At 34.8% G+C, this 23,057-nt stretch overlaps 1 protein-coding gene across 1 annotated transcript in view; it reads right to left on the reverse strand.

Annotated features, from left to right (window-relative positions):
- The window catches only part of GRID2 (glutamate ionotropic receptor delta type subunit 2), a 1,404,204-nt gene that overhangs the window by 616,342 nt on the left and 764,805 nt on the right, over positions 1-23,057 (reverse strand). Inside the window, exon 4 of the mRNA XM_035004503.1 lies at positions 8,056-8,261. Coding sequence (XP_034860394.1) covers positions 8,056-8,261 — 206 coding nt within the window. The remainder of the gene's footprint in view (positions 1-8,055; positions 8,262-23,057) is intronic.

A 23,057-nucleotide genomic window follows, 5' to 3' on the forward strand; every position in this document is an offset into this window, starting at 1 on the left:
TTTGAGTGACTGGCCACTAGCTGCTACTTGGGACCCAGCATTATTGACTTTTGTTATCATGGGAGCATAGAAAAATTCTTATTCCAATGAAATCATCAGTAGAATCTTGTATTTTCTCCTAAAGTCATCTGCTTCATGTTACAGAGAAAAAAATATGTATATGATAAAGGCACTGTACAGACATAATAGCCCTATACTTTCAAATACACTAATGAGCTCCCATTTTATTCACTGATGGTAGGAACTTCTAACTTCCCTTTCCATTGAAGGGGTATGGGACAGGTCCCCCTGAAATATGCTGCTTTGGCATGAAGATTATTTTGAGTTTAAAGCAATCAAAACCCAGCAGAGTCAGGAAAAGCTCTTTACTCCCATCCCCCCACAACGGCCTAAAAGAATTTAGAGAGAGGACCTAGCCCAGGAAGAGAGCTATCACCACAGATAACAACATTATGATATGAACTAAGTATGATGGACAGGGAGGGGCCCAGCAAGGCCTCTTTAATCAAAGTCCTCTCTGTTCCATTGTTTCTGAATAGCCCAGCAAACATTTGTTTAGCAAACATTTACTCTTCCTGTGAATCACATCTTTCCTTTGAAGTCTCAGACCCTTATCCTCTTCTCCTTAGTTCAGGATGACATATTACCTCATTTTAGTGACTGTCTTTGGAATTGCACCTTCATGTGGATTCCCTATATGTACAAAATGAAATTTATTTTCTCCTGTTAATCTGTTTCATGTCAATTTGATTCTTAGTCCAGCTAGAAGGACCTTGAAGTGCACAGGAAATTCTTCCTCCCCAACATAATTTAGGCACACTGGTCCTATGTTGAGACGAATAACAGACACCATATGGAGAATAAATGTATCTCTACCTCTTCCATCCACCATGTAAAGCAATCAATTTCAAATGAACTTCAGATTTAAATGTAAATGATAAAACAAAATTTCTAAAAAACAAAAACAAAAATAAAAGCCATAAGAGTATACCTTTATGACCTTAGAAGAGGAGCTTTCTTTAAAAACAAACAAAAAAGACAAAAAATGCTAACTATAAAGAAAACAAATTAATAACTTGGACTATATTACAAATAAAAATTTATGCTCATCAAAATTCACTACTTATGAAGTAAAAAGACAAACAATGGAGAAGGTATTGAAAATATATTCATTTGGCAATGAACTCTTATCGCTAATATATATAAAACTTCTACAAATTATGAGGGGGAAAAAAGGAAAATGACTTGAATGTGCACTCCATAAAATAAAATATCAAAAAAAGTCAATATATATACCAAAAAACTCCATCAGGAAAATGCAAATTGGAAACAAAAGCTAAATCTAATACATTTCCATGAGGATAAATAAAATGAAGATGACAGAAAAAAAAAAAGTGTTGGTAAGAAAGTGGAAAATTGAAATGCTAATAGAAAATAGAAATCCAAGTGGCTATAAACACTTGGAAAACTGGCTGTATCATCTAGCTTTAATAAATGACATACCTTTATGTATTACTCTTGAGCTAGCAAGTCCATTCCTAAGTATACACCCAGTAAAAATACATACCTACACAAAAATACATGCATAAAACCACTATTTGTAATAGGCAGAACTAGAAAAAATCATCAACATAAATTATATTAACTGTGGCATATTTGTACCAAAATACTTTGAAGCAATCAAAATGAATGAACTTTGCCTACATATTTCAACATGGATGAATCTCATAAACATAATGTTGGCCAATGGAAAACAGACAAAACATATACAGTATGATTCTATTCATATACAGATTAAAATTAATCACAACTAGTTTACTGTGTTAAAAGTAAAAATAATGGCTATCCTTGGGGGGGTTATAACTGAGTGGTGCACAGGAAGGGAACTGGGAGTACCGATTATGCACTATTTCTTAACCTGGACACTGATTGCATGGAAATTTGTTGAGTTACACACTTATGTACACTATTCTTCTGTGTGTTGTATTTCTTTTTTTTTACAATATTAAAATAATTTTATTTTTTATTTTATTTATTTATTTTTTATTATGTTCAATTAGCCAACATATAGTACATCAATAGTTTTTGATCAGAGGACCATAGGGAAAGGGAGGGAAAACTGAATGGGAAGAATTGAGAGGTGTATGTTATATTTCAATACAAGGTTTACTCTAAAAAATGTATAGCAGCCATTTATGAACACAGTAGTATTAGAGAGACTTTCATGCAATGGATATATTTTGGGAAAAAAAATACTGTTATAAGTTCCTTTTTTCAAATGTCATTATACTAGTATCATTTTAAAAACTGTACATTGCGTAATGTTTCCAAATAATTTCTTTTTGGTAGAATATTGAGTTACTTAAATAGCTATTAAATAATGATCACAGTAATTTCAATATTCAGAGTACCTTTTGGTGACTGGGAACCTTGTTGTATCCATTGAGAAAGATCTTCACTTGTTTCCTAAACCTTCCTAAAGGCTTCTTTCTGGCAAGCTGCTTATATATTTGAAGTAAGTAACTTTGCCTTTAAGTTGTCTGACAAGATCAAAGTTCTCTGGAATATAGTACAATAAAATGAAAACTATTTCATAAAGTACATTTAAAGAATAAGAGATGATATACTTCTCTCATTGCAGAATAAAAGAATTTCATGTAACAGTAGGGTTCCTTTCTGAAAACTTGAAGAAATGCAAATAGGAAATGATATTCATTACCATATAAGTAATAAAACTTCCTGTTTTCAAAGAATTGATTTTCTTATCAAACCTGAAAACTAAAAACCATGACAAAAAGTTCTAATTTATATAGGACTGTTATATACTTTCTAGAAAGGATATAACCTATGTAGTTTCTAATGCAAATCTATCATATATATATGTATACATATATATATATTTAAAAAGTTGTTTTTCAAAATATCATCCCAATCCATATTTAAATCAAACCATGTAAGCATTCCTGATTCACCATATTAATTTCAAGGACACTAACAGGTACATTGTGATAACAATTTTCTACTGATACCACAGCAGGTTGATTTACTCAGCTGCACATAACAGCAGTATTTTTCTTAAAGCTTTGAAACTCTTGAATGAGAGGTGGAGCACTAACTGTAGACATGTATTAAATTTCTAAGACTTCAAAGGGAGCGTAATTAACTCAGTGCCACATAATTGCTCCAGAGACAGAAAAAAAAAGATGCAAACAGAATTGATATGCCCATTTTTCCCGTTAGCAATTAAATGACAATGCTAAGTGAGCAATTTCTTTTTTAAAACTCATTCTTTTGACTTTGAGGTTAATGTTTCCTTTGAATATTTCAACAACTTTCTGTGCCCACTTATAATGTGAAGCAGTAAAAGTGAGAGTTCTGCTATCCCCTCCCCTTTGCCTAGAATTTCCCCCTCTCCCTCTCTCCCTCTCTTAGGTCCTTACTGAACCAGGCTCTGCCTTCATCATAACCTTTACTTCCTCTATCTTTCCTTTTATCCCAATCCATCAGTTTCTTTCTAGCTTCATATGCCTTTCTATCCATCATATAATCCTTGGTAAGTTATTTCTACAAATGCTTCTCTTAGGATCTGTCAATCGTGTACCCCTTTGACCCGCTGACAACTTTACTATTTTCAAACTGTGAGTGTCCCTTACCATCCACAATCAGCATTGGCTGCAAGGGTGTTAAACATTGGTGGAGGAAGTTAGAGAACAATATTGATTGCATCTAGAGAGGCCTTTAGTTTTTTCAACTGTAAATTTGGAATTTGGACAAAATGTTGCATGTTCCAAATTTAAAATGTCATTATTCAGATATTTCTTAAAAATTGTAACAACGGTTCTTAAAGTACCTTATGTTTGCTTGGTTTTAACCTCTAAAAATCTGAAAGAATACTCTGGAACTTCCAACTCAAAAGGTTAAAGGGATTGTCCCCTAAACCCCCAATAAAATATAAGGAGTTGTGTAGGTATATAAACCAATAACCATGAGGAAAAAGGGAAAAGATGATCAGAAAAGTGTTTTTAAGTAAATTACTGAAAAAAGAAAAGCAGATGAGGTAGTGTTATCTGATGATACATGGTAGAAGAAGCCACAGACTAGTTATTGTCGTAAGGGGCAGCAGCAGAGAGCCCTCTCATCTCTTATTGTTTGAATGCTTGTGCTTGCCTCCTCCAAATTCCTATGTTGAAATCCTGTGCCCAATGTGATGGTTTCAGGAGGTGGGGCCTTTGGGAACTGCTGAAGTCCTGAGGATGGAGTCTAGAGAGCCCTAGAAATTTTGATACTTGACAAATGCCAAGCCAAAGGGAGGGCAAGAATGAGATGAGAGCTGAAAAGTATGGGAGCAAAGTCAATTCTTATCATTCCCAGTAGTTATGTTCTGTAAATTTCCTGAGAACACTGAATTAATAAATGCTGAACCACTGCTCCTAGGGGAAATACAGGGTTGGTTCCTACAAGGCTCTGGGTTTATTTATGTCTCTATTTGAAGAGATTTAAATTTATATACAGTATCTATATATTTAATACATATTGTACGTATGATTAATATATGTTATATGTATATACAGATTATTGTGTCCTAGTCCATTTGGGCTGCTATAACAAAATACCATAGATTGGGTAGCTTATTAAAAGCAAAAATGTATTTCTCACAGTTCTGGAGGCTGGTAGTTCAGTCAGGAGCCAGCATGGTTGCACCATGCAAAAGAGGGCCCTCTTTTTGTTGCAGACTCCTTGTTGCATTTTTACTTGGTGGGAGGCGCTAGAGAGCTCTGCAGGGTTCTTTTTAGCATTTAGAATAGCACTGATCCTATTTATGAAGACTCCATCCTCAGGACTTCAGCAGTTCCTAAAGGCCCCACCTCCCGAAACCATCACATTGGGCACAGGATTTCAACATAGGAATTTGGAGGGGGCAAGCACAAGCATTCAAACAATAACATGTCGATTCGTTAACATTGAACTCATGGCCAAGGGTACTCATGCTTGAATGGACCTTATTGAACAGGTATTTTCTCAGTAGGACACATCACAGTTAAGGAGAGCACTTCAGCACTACACTTGGAGGCCATTTTAAACAGTGAAATCACCAAAAAAAAATGGCACCAAAAAATGCAAAAAAAAGGAGACACGAAATAAACTGCGAAAAGGACATTTGTTTACAGTATGAGAACTGAAACAAGAATGCAGAGCACAGCTTTGTTCAACCTTAGTTGGCAACCTTAGGCAACTCAAATTTTTCACAGCTCTGAACATTTCTGTGAACGGCTTGTGAAAACATCCTTAGTATTGATTTTCAAGTTACAAATAAATCTCAGTGAGTAGGCAAATTTGCAAATACAGAATCAGTGAATAAAGAGGACTGATTCAAGTTAAACACATACTGATTTTCACAAAGGCCTTCTCACACACTGGCTCATGCAAAATGTCCTTGAAAGCTGACATACATATAGACAGATAGAAAGATGATAGATAGATGATAGACAGACAGATAGATAGATAGATAGATCGATCGATCGACAGACAGACAGGATTCTCGTCTACAAAATCCAAGCAGACCATCTGGGCTAAACTGGAGAAACTAGTGTTGCCATCATTATCCTAGAACAAAGACCACATATAAACATACATAACAAAATCTATTCTTTCTATCTCCAGAACTTTTGTGCTGTGTGCCATTTGAATTCCATGCTGTTTGCCTTTTGAATTAATTGTTTCTGGTATTGAGGGGCTAGTCTCTTTCCTAAGTGAGGAAATGCTCCCAGAACCCGTGGATGAGCAGAAGAAAGAGGAGAGATATTTGAAAACAGTTAATTGAAAACGGGAACCACTATATACAGGTCAGAGAAAACAGCTAGCTTAGGATGGGGAAGGCAGTGGGTTCACATTCTTTCTGTCAGTCTTACATCACTGTTTGAGACTATAAAATAAACTTAGTACAGTTTGGAGACATAAACTCAGCGATTGTGAAACACAAGCGAGTGGGGGAAAAAGTGGTGTCAGTGTAGAGGAAGGAAGAGAAATCTCAGGAAACTCACAAAAATAGATTTTATATGTTTAGGAACAAAGACAGAAACAGTAGATTATTACAGGTATCAAAGTTCAGAGTCAAGGATAGGGGGCCATGGTCAGAATACAAGTCAAGATCATGACTTGGCAAAAGCCCTTGGTAATCTGTCCCTCTTCTCAGCCCATTTCTTCTGACTGCTTAGTAAATATACATGAATTGTTACCTGGCACTCATGGGCCTTTGCCATCTGGTTTAAAGCCATGTGTTACATAGTGCGTGTCACTTCTCTTTTTCACATATCCTATATTGAACCTATACAAAACTACTTGCTCTATTCTGAGCACTCAGTCAAGGACTGTGTCTTTGCAAGTCTTGATATTCTTTTCAGTTCACCAAGTATTTTTTGAGCATCTGCTATGGTCAGGCACGTGCTATATGCTAGAAAAAATGAACTAGAAATTAACGTGTCTTAAGTACTTACTAGGTGCTACCTCCCTCTCCCCAACTTTAAGGTGTATCACAGGATGTCTTATTACATTACAAATTTAATAAGTTGAAATCAATATATTATTCTCATTTTATTAATGATAAAATGGAGGCTCAGAAATGTTAGGTAATTTGCTAACCCGACATGACCAGAAAGTAGTTGGGATGGACTTGTATTTGTCTGTTGCACACCACACTTCTTTCATGAATTCTTACTCATGATAATAAGTACAATTCAAATGTGCCTTCTCAATGAAGTGTTCTCTGATCTCCACAATCCCCAACCAAAGACGACCATAGATGCTTCAACCTCACTTATTATAATTTTAAGATTCTAATTTATGTTATATATCTTTGTGTAATTATCTTAAAATTTTCAGCAGATTTTGGGTTTCTTGAAGGAAAGAACTAACTCCTGTAAAATTGGAAATATTCTTTCTACTGTGGAAAGACCTAGTTGTTCAAAAAGACTCTCTGAGTAATTTGCTGCATTAGAAAAGGTCAAAGTTCTCTATTTGTCCTTAACAGCATAACAAAGTACTCTATTAAAATGTTAAAAAAAATGGCGTTATTGATAGTTTTCCAAAAGTTTTATTCTTCTCAGTGATTTATATTCTGCTTCAGTTCCTTGATACCAATTAGATTATAGAGTGTCAAAGAATTTCTAACACATTCCTAATTTGGAGGCTTTGTAGCAGTACTTTGGGAGCTAAAGAAAGCTTACTAGAGAAGTGAGGAAAAATGTATTAGTCAAATAAAGTCACCAAAAGTAAAAACACTACTAATAAAACCCATGTGAAAGTATGTAATGTCATGACCAGTTCTAGCACTATACAAAATTAAAAACTTGAAGTAAGGCAAATGACAATAATCCTGTCAGGGCACTAGTAAGCATTTTAGAACATAAAGATGTTACACCAATCATTAAAAAGTCTTAATCGTATTTTTACAAAGTTTTGGAGCTTCTAGCCAAATTAACAGATACAATTAAAATTTTGAAGATGCAGCATCATAGAATGTACAATGGTCATCACTTTGCAGAGAGTTTCAGACAGTTTTAATTATTCATCTTGCTACAAAGTTCACAGAACAGAAGTAAATCTGCTCTTTGTTTTTGTAAAAGTAATCACGTTCAGGCAATAACAGCCTGGTTCAAGTATATCTTTTCTCAGAGGTAAAATTCTGACTTGCAAAAATTTAAGGATTAGTTGGAGAATTGTGCTCTTGTGAATTTATTCTTGAACGTGATAAAGTAATTCAGGGTCAACAACATTTTTAAACTCCCATGACATTTCTTAAAATCATCCTGGCTTTGTGCTTAAATATATAAATACAAACATTTTCAGCAGTTAACTGTGCAGGATGTGGGAAAATTTAGTGCAGGATGGATGCAACAAGCAAGGAATTCAGTGTGCTACCTACCTCCATTAGTGTTAATGACAGTTGTGTAGTTAATTCCCTTATCCTGCTCTTAATTTTCAACTTGACTGTGAGGTCTATTCCAAAGCATTTAATTTTTTTAACCCTACTCCAACCCCATGACAATTTTTACTTACCTCAGTGATGAAAGATTTGGCTGTAGCAGGATTCATAACAAGGATGGCTCGCCTAAGAGTGTCTCGATAGCGATTCAATTCCTCTATTCTCAAGGTGTCAAAGAGAGTGGTGATCATTTTACTGATGTTGTTTTCTACCTTCTGCAATGCAACATCCATTCCCTGCTGAGACACCTTGTCCAAAAACTCCTGTATTCCACGGATATCTAGGAACATCAAAAGTCCATCAAAATGTGAATTAGAGTGCAGAAGAGCGATAAAAGCTATTTCGCTCACACCAAAATGCAGTTTATTGTTCAACACTGTAGGGTATGTAAAACTACTAACTGAGTAGCTGATAGAACTCTCAAATATATTTTAGGCATAGCATGACTTAATGTGTTTACATAAAAAATGTAGGAATTATTATTCTTTAAATGAAGTTCTTTCTCTCCATTGAGCATTTTAAATTCTCTCACCTCTATAAAATCTTAGGACAGAGTAGAGGGAAATAGTTGAGGAGGACTCTCACTTGTCTAAAATAAATGTGAGATAAAGAAAGTACATTTGTTATTTTGCTCAGCATTAAAGAGTGATATTAACTTTAGGTAAAATATGAATATTGTTAATGGCAGATGAACCTAAATCAAAATTACTAATGTTTCTCAAAACGGACAACAATACCACTAAAAGTTGACATTTACAACCTAAATAAAAAGGGTTTTAGAGCAGTTGTCTTCTAAGGGTTTTAAGTCACTTAGACCACAAATAAAATAGCCACGTTTTTGTCTATTTTATGATTACCACCTCCTTAGCTCAAATACGGTGAACTTGGTAAGAGATAGTTTTCTTTTCAGGAGTATGGGAAATGTACTTTGTGTATAAAACCTGTTTTAGCAAAAAATTCATTTTGCTAGTGAATATTAGCAATTCCAAATAAGCAAAGTTCTAAAAGATTATCAAATGAAAATGTGATGAGCACTGGGTATTATATGCAACTAATGACTTACTGAACTCTACATCCAAAACTAATGATGTACTATATCATTAGTACTATATCATATAACCAACGATATGTGGGCTAATTTGAATTTAAACTAAAAAAAAGAAAACTGTCTCTATTTCATATTTAAATAAAAAGGATAAAACCCAGTCTACATAAAGTGTTTACAGATTGTACTTTGATGTATATTTAAGTAACAATAAGTGTCTGAAGTGTTACAAATATTTCTTCCTAGTACCACATGGGCTGTTTATAGAAGGGATCTGAACATTGATAAATACAATTGGAAGATGTATCTGCCACAATATAATCTTAATATAGCAGATTTGCTTTTACTATACAACAAACCATATTTTTCTCTATATATCCATGGCATAAAATGTTTAAAGGGAAAAACTGGTGAAAGATAAGAAGTAATAAGGATTACAGATTACTTATTATGAATGGACTACATCTCAAAACTCCCAATTGTACATAATTGCATGCATGTAAAATTTGCCTCTCGAGGGCAATAATGTTTTTAATTACATTACCAATTTAAAGCAATACAGAAGCCCACAGAACAAGAAAACAAATAGCCACAAATTTGGAAGCTGATATTTGCTCACAATAAAAGTTTATATTTGCAGAGTTACAAATTAATAAAAAGAACTTTGCTTTCTTTTTATGACTGGTTTTATTTTAGTAAAAGGCGAAAGATTTATACGATCTGAAGAGAAACCAGAGTATGACTGGTTTTATTTTAAAACAATTCTATAAATAGTATATGTTATCTAGTGAATATCAAACTCTTAAAATAAATAACTGTATGAAGTCTACCTCGTATTTCTTATTCCGAATTATATCATAAACCCAGGATGTCAAAATCATAGCAGCTTAAAAGAACAAAGCCTCATCTAGAGCAGAACAAGAGATGCAAAAGCAGGAATAATATATTAATAAGTAATTATGTACCCATTAAATACCCAAGTCAGAAAGTACATGAGGTTATAAAATACTCAAGCATGGATTAAACAAAAGGTTAGATACAGGTAGACCTATAACAGGACTATGAACACACTCAACAGGTGTTCTTAAACTTTGGTATGAATCAGAATCATCTGGGAATCTTATTAAAAATACAGAAGGCTGGGCCCCACCCCAGAACCAATATGCCTTTCAAATTTGTGTCAGAGCAGATCCTTGATTTTGAATTGTAAGTAGTTGTTGTTTCTTTATACTGAAGCACTTAAATGGGCAGCTAAATATAAGACAAACAAAACAAGAAATATATTGAAATATATTTTGTGACCAAAGCTTAAGACTCCAGATCATTTATGTTCTAGGAAACCTTCTGTTCACAGATATAATATTCTGGTGCAATGTCATATCTTAACTTTAAGAAAAAGGAAAAGAATGTTCCACAAGGTATTTACTGAATACAGATACAATGCTGTGTGCAAGGAATACAACAGTGAATACCCTTCCCCACACTGAGATAGACAGTGAGCAAGTAAACTAATAAATACAAATCACACTAAGTGCTTGGAAGAAAACAGTAAGGGTGCTCTGGTAGATAATGACAGGGTGGCGAGGAGAATGTATTTTAGTTGTAATACTCCAGAGAGGTTTCTCTGGGAAACTGGTACTTAAACTGATCTAAAAGATGAGAAGTCATTATCCAGGCAAAGAAGTAGGAAGAGAAGATGACAGCACGGAAAATGCCCCAAGGCAGCAAAGAGATTGTGTTTGAAGAACCGAAAGGATTCCAGTGTGGGTGCAGCTCTGTTAGTGAGGTGAGAGTGCAATGAGGCGAACATGTATCGAGAGGGAGGGTCAGATTTTGTGGTTCCCGGCGAGACACAGAAAGAAGTTTTGATTTTATCCTAAGTACAATTTTAACCTACTGAAAATTTTAAGTGGAGCATCTAAGTGGATAACAAGCTATCCTTTTCTTCCTTAGTCTGGAATTGTGGTTATCACTGCCTAGATGATGTGATTGCAAAATTTTCAAAATTGTTTTTTGGTCTGTAAATGAGGAAATATTTATTTTATAGATGTCGTCAAAGATCAGATTAGTGAGAGTGTGCACACGGGTGCGTGTGTGCGCAAAATCCAGTGTAGGGTCTAACACATAGTTGTTGCTATTATTGTTAATAATAGTAGATAATCACTTGTTAAGAGACCACCCCTATCCACACCTATAGAGCATAACTGCCTAAAATTTACTGTTGGGTAGCTACCCAAAATAACAAGCATAACGTTTTAGACTCTTGGAATGCATAAATTAAATAATAATGGCTTTGCTTGTTTAAGAATAACACTAAACACCCATGATATGTGGCAACTGGTAAGTTTAATATGAGAAGAATCTGAATCATGCTGCCTCTTAGCTGCTCTGTGGAAGAGTCATTAAAAGAGAGAGTAGACCTTTGGTTTTATTAATTCATGAACATAATTAACCATGACAGTTATTCAGTGACCTTATCTGTGTGTCTATTACTTGACAAGAAGTAAAAACAAAAGTCACAGAAACAAAAGTGACAAGACAGGGTGCCTAACTTCAAGGAGCTTCTAGGCCTGTGGGTATGACTAAGTACTATTTATTAATAACAGAAAGTTAGATAGCATTTCAGTTCAGTAATTCCAGTGATTATTAATTCTACTGACCAGATAATTTTATAACAGTGAAGGGTGGAAGCCTTATTAACTGAGTTATTAAACATAACATTAGGGAAAAAATGACTTTTTTTCCTGGGCACTACAAAAGAACTTGTGGTAGGCAGAATAGTGACCTTCCAAAGATGCCCAAATCCTAATCCCTGGAACCTGTGAGTAAGTTATTCAGCAAAGAGGAATTAATGCTCCTTTTTTTTTTTAAAGATTTTATTTATTTATTTGAGAGAGAGACAGACAGAGATAGGGAGAAGAGAGCATGAGTGGGGAGGAGAGGGAGAAGCCGGCTTCCCGCTGAGCAGGGAGCCTGATGCGGGGCTTGATCCCAGGATCCTGGGATCATGACCTGAGCCAAAGGCAGACGCCCAACCAACTGAGCCACCTAGGTGCCCCAGAATTAATGCTCCTGGTGGCATTAAAGTTGTTAATCACCTGACCTGAAGATGGGGAGATTTCTTGTATTATTAAGGGGGGGTCTAGTGATCACAGAGTCCTTAAAATTAGAAGAAAAAGACAGATGAGAGAGTCAAAGGGAGATCTGACTACTAAAGAATAAGTTGACTTTGGGAAAAATTCAGAGAGATGCAACATTGCCGGCTTTGATGAAGGGGAAACAGGAACTCCAGCAAAGAAATATAGATGGCCTCTAGAAGCAAGTAAAGGTGAGGAAGTTTCTCCCCAAGAACCTCCAGAGAGGAACACAGACTTGCTGATATCTTGATTTTAGCCCATTGAGATACCATGTCAGACTTCTGACCTCCAGAAGTGTCACATAATAATTTCTGGTGTTTAAGCCTCTAAATTTGTGGTCATTTGTTACAGCAGCAATAGAAAGCTAATATAGAAGTATACTTTAGTCCTTAGGTCGCTATTTTTCAAATTATGGTCCACTTAATTTATTTTTGGAATCATCTGGAGAACTTGTTGAAAAAGAAGTTTTCTGAGCCCCACCCCATTCCAATAAAATAAAAACTCTCATGACAAAGACCAGAGATTTTTCTTAGCTGATGATCCTTAAGAAACCAGTTTGGGACCCAATGCTCCAATTTCTTAACCTTTGTGTCACAGACTCCTTTGAAAAAGCCATGAAGATTATGGATTCTCCCTTTCCCCCATATATGTACATACCTGAAACATTATGCATACTGCCTAGATTATGGTCTCTTAGTCTGATCTGCTTGATTTCCTTACAGGTAGTTATCAGAGAACCTGGATTAGCATATTGTTACTACTCTTAATGATTTTTTTCTACTCATGCTATACAGAAGGTAAAGCATAGAGATGTTCACATGTTAACTAATAGTGTGCATTACACTTTATTTAAATAGAAGAAACTTTTAAATAAAAATATTAAGAAACATAATAAACCTTAATACCTCTCCCAATAACATGTCATTGGTTTCAGTTATTAATTAGTCTAACTCTAGCTGTCCTTCAGGTCTAAAGAAAACCCACTATGCTGTAGAAGATAGAGTTCCAGGGAAGTACACTCTGGAGATAGGATGGAAGAGCAGGAAGTTTACTGGGGATAGCTCTCAGGAATAACACTTGTGCAGGAAAGGGAGCAAGAGTAGGCAGAGGGAGAGCCGTGGTGATGCTCAGCAGAGACCTGCCCAGACCCTGGGAAGTGTGATGCCCTCAGAGTTCTCCTACGTTAGGACCAGTGGGAGGAGAAACTTTATCATCCTGCATGGGCTTTGGTTTGGTGGTTCTCTTCACCTGAGGGCAATTCCTGGGGAGGGTAGTCAGCTGCCAACACTCTCAGTGGATGGGGAAATAAATGCTTTAGTTTTGAAGGGGGGTTTGGATGGCACAGGACAGAATGCATCCAGGAATTTTCCTTGCATTTATTGTTTTGGTTTTCAAGGTAATTTGACCTTATAAGAAATTTGCTTTTATAAGTCACTGCACCTTTCTTTTTTGAAACAACTTTCTACTATGGAAAACACACTATGCTTGATGTTAGACAAATGGGTTTGGATCCTTAGTTTGATACCCACATGGCCCTGTGAGCTTGGAATTAATTTCATAGTTAATGTCTGCCGTTTTAAGTTCCCAGTGTTTCTTCTCCTTGATTTCAAATAACAAAACCTCATTTTTCACTTAAGAAACAAACCTGGACCCATCCCTTGTGTTTCACATTCTATGGCAATCTACACTCTATGTGGTCAGGTATCTCAGGACGGTCAGTTTGAGCTCACCATGTCCCTGGCCTAGGGGATAGTCACGGGATTCAAATGAGGACTGAAATTTGATATATGGATAATGAAACAAAAATGATCTCTCTTTTGTATCACAAGTTGTAATGATGCACTTCTGGGATTGCAAGAGCCAGTGTGTCTAGAGAGAAGCTGAGTGAAGCCAACATGTGAAGTAAAACAGAGGCTTTTTTTTCTTTTTGCTTACTTAGTTTGAAATGAGCTTCTATCCCTTTCAAGAGGAAGGCTATTGACTAATATAACATCTTTCTATAAACATCTGATAATTTGGTGATGAAGGTGAAACCACAGTTCCTATCCTTGAGGTACATCCAGTTGAGTAGAGCAAAGGACAGCTTAAACTGGTAATTATGTTTTAATGTGATTAATACCAATAAAAGAAATGGAAGCAAGGAATGGAGGCATAGGATAAGTAGCAACTAACCATACCTTATTGCTGAAAAAAAAAGTTTAATTACTGTAATTACTGGGTTGTTCTGATAAAAGGAAATAGGACTTGTGAAACATTAAAGCAAATTTCTAAGCAATGTGCATTTTCATTATCAAGACTTTATTAACCCAGTCAAAAGTCCCATTTGTTCTTAATTTTCTTCTGCTTTTTCTATGAAGAAATGAAAAAAGAAAATCTTAGTAAGGACTAAGCGTTGATCTAGGTAACACCCTCAGAACTTGATATTCTAGCAATGATCAATTTCTCTGACATCTGACTTGTGACTTGTGTAACCTATTTAGACCACTTCCCACAAAACTCCAAGAGGTACTGGCTGATTGAAGCTTAATTAATTAAGTAATTAATTTTATTTCTTTTTTTAAAGCTTTTATTTATTTAGAGAGAGAGTGCATGCATGAGCGGGGGGACAGGCAGAGGGAGAGGGAGAGAGAGAATCTCCAGCAGACTCCATGCTGAGCACAGAGCCCAGCATGGTCTCCATTTCATGACCCTGAAATTGGGAGAGCTGAAATCAAGAGTCGGGTGCTTAACTGACTGAGCCACCCAGGCACCCCATGAAGCTTAATTATTTATTTTATTAAATTGTGTAAAATAATGACTTCATTATAATCACTAATGAAAGATTAAATTTAATCTATATTAAAAATGGTTTACATTAATGTATATTAGGATTGAAAAAATCCCAGGCTATATTAAAAACTAATGTATAAGTACATTTCCAAACTGACCCCCAAACCAGTAGTATGATATCCTGTTGTTCATTTCGGTCAGCATCCAAATAGATCCCTTTTAGAATCAACTCTCTGTTTACTATGTGTCAAGCACTTTGAAAGGTACTTAGAAGAGAAGTAAAAGGACTTAGAAGAACAAGGCAAAAACAATTGTTGCCCTCAAGGAGTTCACTCTCTAAAGCATCTGATGATAACACAGGCCCTATAGTAGATAGAGGAATCTTACTATACTACTCATTTTCCAAACTGTAGTTGCAATCTAATTAAATTTAGTGACATTCTCTGTAATCTATCAAACAGTATTCCTCACTCTGATCATTATGTTCAAATATCACATTTAAAATATTGAATTTGGTGGGAAAAGAGGTTTGTCACTAAGTTTCGGTAAGTCTGATTTTTTTTTTTTTTTTTTTTTTGGTCTACTCATCTCTCTCCCTCATTTGAGTAGATTGGGTGCATTTAATCATTTTGATCACTTAATGCATTGAAGACCTCACTTGGAGCAAGAGATTAGCACTGCATTCAGCCAATCTTGGTGTTTCTGAAATTATGACAGAATTCTGAGCTTTAAAATTAATATTTAGAATCTCATGACTTTCTTTTTACATAGAAAGGAATATGGCATGTTGCTGGATCCATGAGATCATTGAGCTGAATGGCTTTTCCCAACATACGAATTGCAAAGCATACTCTATAAAGTGCTTCATTTCCTGAGAAAATAAGTCTTTTCACCACTGAGTGATTTAAAAATTTTTGTTTAGAAGAACCCTTACTTCAAAAAGGATTTAAGTCTCCATTGAGTATTGCCTTGTCATTTGTGGTATATTTAGAAAATAAGGATAATATGCTGTATTAGATTTTGAGATGACACAGTCCAACAACAGTGGCCCATCACTAAGATTTTCTATTTGATGAGAACTTACTATTTTAGCATTAGATCATAGTGTTTTAGTATGAGAGTCATCTTTACAGTAATGCTGATCAATAAGGACATTTGACTAATGAACAGATCCAAAGTAGTACAATATATCATTTTTAACTACTTGACATAATACGGACTAATGCAAAGGAAATAGTTCAATAAAATGCTTGGATTAATTATACACTTATTGATGCACATTGAAGTAAATGAGAGAACTGAAAGTTGGAAAGTGGCCAAATGAGTAATAAACAGCTTTAAGACTGTCTAGAGAGATAGTTAATAATATTATAGTCATTAGACATTTGAAAACACCCTCAGGGTAATTATAAACATTTGCAATCAATTAAGAGGAATGTGTCCATTTTACGGGCCTTGATTAAACCTACATCAAGATGCATGGAATAAACACTGTTATTCCATGGAATGCATTCATGAGGATGATCATTCAATGTTCATTTCAAAGGGGTTTACCATATGTCAATTTAATTGTAACAAAGGGTGATACATTGATGTACTTAATGGTAATGTGTAAGTATCTCAGGTCACTCGACTATATATTGACCTTATAATTTGGAATCATTAAACCAGTGTTTTCAGAATGAGGGAGAGCCCATAAGTAACCCATTTGATAATCCTTAGAGCTGAGTTTTTTTCTTTGCTTTTGTGCCTATGGGTGTCAAAAATGTATATTTTTATATATATAGACAAATATATATATTTAATTTAATCATTTCCATTTTAAGATATTTATCAACACCTAGTATGCCCTTTAAGGTCTCTGATTTTCAGAAATACTCAGTTTAACAAAGTATAGTAGAAATCTACATATGGCTAAAAATTCTGTTGTAAAAGAAAAAATACTATCCTGAAACTAAGGAGAATATCAGAAATTTTGGGAACATAAAATAAATTTAAACTAAACTAAAACAAAAACATACTCAAACAAAAACATACTCAAACTAGACTTTGAAAGTGTATGTTTTAAAAGCAATTTTAAATGTTGAACTACAAAGACAAGTATTTATAATTTACATATTTTATATAATTCAATTTAATAATAGTAAAATATTTAAAATTTAATTAACTAAAATAAAATAATCTAATTAATGTTTAAATAATTATTTTTCTTATAAGCAAGGTTTCCCTCAAACTGAAAAAAGAAGCATATGTGTCCACATACGCCTACACTTCACCCAGAGGTAATTCACCCATCACATAATTCAGGTTAGTGATTGAGAGCCCACCAAGTGCCTGGCCAATTTATTTGATTCAAGGATCAGCACAGGATCCAAACAGAGCCCAAGATTTGGTATATAGATAAATACCTATATGTATGATATTTGATATACAAACAAAGCAGGAAGAGGGTCTTTCTTTAGTATAATAATTTGTAAAGATATGCTTAGAGTCACCAATGTCATCTATCTTGCCTAAGAATGAAATCAATACATAAACTGAAGTAGAGATTAGGCTATGGTAAGAGGATGTCTAACAATTTTCAATAAGTACATGTATCTGTGTCATTACTGTAACAAGTTGCTTAGATCCCTGTCATCATATTATCCCTCCTTCATAACTTGATCTATCTAATAGATCTATCAATAGATCAAATCCAGTATTGGGCTGTGGGACCAATATTGTTTTAGGCAAAGGAAATTAAAGAACTCAAGTAGCTTATTCATTGAAAAGCACTTCAACCTTACCACTTATGTCACTTTGGTAAATCAGTTCTATTCAGTTCTCCCAGGTATGAAATTCAACTTTTCTCTCATCAATATTCTCAGAATAGAATCCTTCCTTTAAAGAAATATATCTGCTTTTATTCTACTTTAAGAATCACCTACTACTATTATAAATTTCTGGTTTCTGTATATTGTCAGTTCCTTGATTCTGGAATCTAGCCATTGGCTAGTACATTCAACTAATTCCTTGTATAGACCTCTGGGATAGCGAGTCTACCTGGACTACTCCCAGTTGCTTTTAATGAGCCTTCTTCAATATCATATTCCACCTCTTTGACCAAACTTCCTCTTGGAGATTTGGTTGAAATCAAAACAAATTGAGGATGAAAAATTGGAGGGGTAAGGCAATATGATGAATGATACAATAAAGATTTATTTAAAAAAAATTATTAAAAAAACAAGAAGTACCAGTGTGTAATTTTGTTTTGTTTTGTTTTGCTAAAAAGAAACAGAGGTTTTACTCCTCTCTCTAAGGCAATAAGATAGCATGAGGCTTAATGAATAATCAGTAAATGTATCAGATCATATACAGAGATACTGAAAAACTAGAGAGATAGGAATAAAGACATTTAGAAAAGTGAAATCTTTGAAAAGCACAACACATTGAAAATGGGAAATTGCCCATGTTGAAAATGGTACTTAGGGAGGAGAAGACTAAGGAGAGCTCAGGGAGCATAACAATTTTCTTCACTTACTGATAAGTGATTTTAAGCAAAATGATTATTATTTTATATTATTCCAGAAAATAGATCACTTTGTCCAATATTGGTATTTTAAGTTTCATATCAAGAAAAACTTTCTGACAACTAGAAACACCCAGTGTCCAAATGTGAAGTAAGCTCCTTCAAAATATAATAAGTTCTCTCTCCCTCGGAATATTCTGGAAGGGGAAACAATGCTAACAATTAAAGATGCTGAAAGAAAAGGTCTGCTGAAATTTGTTTCCAAATGCCTCCTTGAGGAACAAAGCTGGCTGCATACCTTGCAACAATGCTGATTCCAGGAGTCTGTGATGGGACTCAGGTATTATGATATTAAAAAGCTCTTCTATTCATTCTGCTCTATTACCAAATTTGGGTTCTAGGAATCCACTACATTCAATTCTAAATGATTTTTTTCTATGAATCTACAATCTCTAAATGGTGATTCAATTATGCTATTAGTTAGTTAGCTAGTTTATTTATTTATTTATTTATAGACAGGGAGGGGGAGGGGCAGAGAGAGAGGGAGAGAATCTTAGGTGGGTTCCATGCCCAGCGCAGAGCCTGACTCAGGGATGGATCTCACAACCCTGAGATCATGACCAGAGCCAAAATCAAGAGTTAGACTCTTAACCAACTGAGCCACCCAGGAACCCTCAATTATTTAGTTTAAAACTATGATAGGCAAATTGATTTTTGCCCCTTTTTCTTTCCTTTACGTATCTTTCTCTTATATGAATTGTTTGCACAAGCCTTTTGCCCATTTTTAATTATATATTTTTGTTGGTCTCATATTGTTGCATTGTAGGAATCATTTTTCTTTTTAATTCTCTGAGCTTTCTACATGTCCTATGTATTTATATAAGCCTCTCGGATATATGTCCTGGGCTATATTCCCCAGCTTGTAATTTGCCTACTTATTTTCTTAATGGTGTCCGTTAATGAGTAGATATTATGGATTTTGATGAAGTCCAAATTATTATTTTAGATTCATTTTTTGATGTGTCTAAGAACTCTCTGCATATCCCAGAGTCACAAGAATATTATCTTATGTTTTCTTCTAGCTTTTAGTTTAGGTTTATGATTAATCTTGAACTAAATTTTGTATGTGTGAGATAGGAGTCAAGGTTTTTTATTATTTTCTTTTCCTTCTTTTCTTCTCTTTTTATATACATGTCCAGTTGTTTCATTACTGTTGGTTAAGAGCACTTCTCCACTGAATTGACTTGGCATGTTGATCAATAACAAATTGACTGTGTACAAATGAGTAGGCTTCTGAACCCTAATGTGATCTATTTGTCAATCTTAAGCCAATATTAAGTGAGATTTGAAATCAGGTAAAGCATTTAATCCAGTTTTATTATTTTTCAATATTGTGGCTATATGATATTTTTAGATATCCATATAAATTTTGGAATCAGCTTATTAATTTCCTCAAAAGAGCTTACAAATTTTTTATTAGAATTACAATGAATCTATAAATTAATTTATTGAGAATAGACATCTTAATGATATTATATATATCATTCTCTTGATATATATTCTCTTGGTCAAATTTTGTAGTTTCCAGTATAAATGTACTGCAATATTTTGTAGATTTCTCCTGAGGCACTCTATGTTTTCACATTTTTGTTTATTTCACTTCCCAATTTTTTACTGCTATTATAATATATAATTATTTCCAAATATTTATCTTTTAGTCTGTAAACTTGCTAAATTAACTTAAAATTTCTGTATGATTTTTTTTTTGAGATTTCATAGGATTCTCTATGCATCTAATTGTGTATTGACAAAAAGAAATTTTTAATTCCCTCTCTCCAAACTATATGACTATTCATTTTTAGTTCTTGCTTTATTTCCATGGTTGGGACTTCCAGTACATTTTCATTTTTTTTTTTTGAGGAAGTTCTGTAGTGATATCTTTTCTTTTATTTCTGATACTGGTAAATTTTGTTTTTTTTTTAATAACAATTTGTTTCACTAGGAATTTTTCAATTTTATTAATCTCTACAAAGAATTAATAATTTTATTAAAATTTTTTTTAAGTAATCTTTCTACCCAACATGGGGCTTGAACTCATGACCCTGAGATCAAGAATCCCATGCTCTACCAATTGAACCAGTTAGGTACCCCCAAAATTAATAAATTTAGACTCTCTTAGTTTTCTTTATTGTTTATTAATTTTCTATTTCATTAATTTTACCCTTAATTAATTATTTTATTTATTCTACTTAGGGTTTAATACAGTCTTATTTTGCTATATTCTAAAGGTGGACATTTAGTTGCTTGCTATTTAAGCCTTTCCATTGGTTTGTTATTTTATTTTATTTTATTTTATTTTGTAATTTTATTTTATTTTTGTAGTTATTGTGCTTGGGGCTCAGTGGGTTGATGCCTTTCCTAAGTATGACACTTCATTCTCTTTCTCCAGACCAACCTGGGTGCCTGCCTGGCTTAAATGGAGCTTAAGGGAGTTAGACTTATATTTGTTTCCCACCTCCTGGAGTCTCTTGTTGGACTGACATGATTCTGAAACATAAGGATAATGAACACATTGTGAGTACACTGTTTGTCAAGTCCTCCTATATGGCCATTGCAGGCTAAAGTGGGGGGACATAACTGGTCTCCATAAGTTTTATAAAAATGTCCTGTCTTTTTGCACCTGAACATTCCTGATAAAAGGTCTGAGTGCAAACAGAAATCAATGAAGAAAAAAATGAAGTTACAGTTATTGGAATGGGACACACCATATTTCTGGAACTGGAGAAAGAGCAACACCTCCAACACAGGGAAGGGAAATCCTTAGGCCCCCTAAGATAGAATGGATGTACATGAATGACTTTTGTCTTTCAAAATAACTCTTGGAGTTCTCTTCGTGAAAGGAAATACCCCGGTGCAGACCTTTCAAATTGATATAAAGGCCTTAAATTTAACTAACTGCTGGATCTGGTATTCCTCATCAGAGAGGGCTATACTCAGGATTTGATCATCATTCCCTTAATCTTATCAAAAAGACTACTGGAAACAGCAGGAGATGCACTCCTCCTGCAAAACACCTATCTCTCCAAATACCTTCTCTGCCTCTATTTTCATTCATTACATGGAGCGGTAAGAAAATCACCAGATGATGCCATAGAACAGAGGTTAGTAAACAATTTCTTAAAGGACCATGGTGTCATATTTTAGGCTTATGGGTTATATTGTTTCTACTGCAACTGCTCAACTCTTGATATTGTAGCTCAAAAGCAGACACAGACAACAGGCAAACAAATGAACATGTTGTGTTCCAGTGAAACTTTATTTACAAAAAGAAATTTCAGGCCCAACAGTAGGTTGCTAACCCTTGAAACAAACACTAAAGACAGATTGTATTGACTGACCTCAGGTTGTCTCTCCTAAACAAGAGCTGGATTCATATATCCTATATGAATTGAGAACTCTTAGAAATACCAGAAGTCATATTGAAGGACCTATTGATGTATGTCTCACTCAGGGGATCCCAGCAATGCAACCAACCCTTCCCTTCACTCTTTCCTAACCTCGATCTTTCCAACCCCCCTCCCACACCAGGGACATCATGTGCATTTCCAGAACTGTAGTTCTTGTGTGAAGGTTACCTCCTTTCTGAAGACAAGAGTCATTAGGGGTGGCTTTGAGACCTTAAAGTGTTTAAGTAAACACGAGCAGCAGATAATGTAGTACTTTACTGAGATCTCTCTAAAGTGAGGCTTACCCTAATTAATTTGGGAGAGCCACAGGGAGCCATATCTACTTGTTACTGATATGTGTCCTATATATAGTCTTCCCCATGATAAGAGTCATCCAATTAGAATTTTTTCCCGTGAATTTCACTAAAGTGATTGATGGTACCACTTCAGCCTTGGAAGTCATTCAGGTCAGCCTCAACTCACTGGCCAAGGTTGTTCTAGATGACAGAATTTCTCCTTGTGAGACAGGTAGAATCTTTGCAATTACAAATAAATCTTATTGTACCTGGATCAATGCCTCTGGCCAAGTAAAAAGGTTTATGCAGAAATTTAAGGAGGAAACTCTCTGACTTTTTAAAGTAGACTCTTGGGGCGCCTGGGTGGCTCAGCCGGTTGAGCGTCTGCCTTCGGCTCAGGTCATGATCCCAAGGTCCTGGTATCGAGCACCGCATCACGCTGCCAGCTTGGCGGGGGGCCTGCTTCTTCCCCTCCCTCTGCTGCTCTCCTTGCTTGTGCTCTCTCACTCTCTCTCGCTCTATCTCTCAAATAAATAAATAAATAAAATCTTTAATTAAAAAAAAAAAGTAGACTCTGGATAGTTTATGGGATTTATTCAGCTTGCTGAGTCCAGGACCCTGATGGGCATGGTTGAGATCAATCTTGCTCATTAAAAATCTTATTTATAGTTTCTTTAAATAAATACAGAGGAGACAAATTGAATAGATCTGATCCTACCTCCTGTCAATAAAATTAACCAGAGTGGTTTTAGGACTGGCATAAACACAGGGAAATTTGCTAGAAGCCAACGATATTGTACAAACAAACAAAAAATCTTTTGGGGAGACAATTCTCCATAGATTTTGTGTCTTATTTCATATTATGCAAGCAGAAA

The sequence above is a fragment of the Mirounga leonina genome, unplaced genomic scaffold (genome assembly GCF_011800145.1).
Source record: "Mirounga leonina isolate KUSES-001 unplaced genomic scaffold, KU_Mleo_1.0 Mir_129, whole genome shotgun sequence".
Taxonomy (NCBI): Eukaryota; Metazoa; Chordata; class Mammalia; order Carnivora; family Phocidae; genus Mirounga; species Mirounga leonina.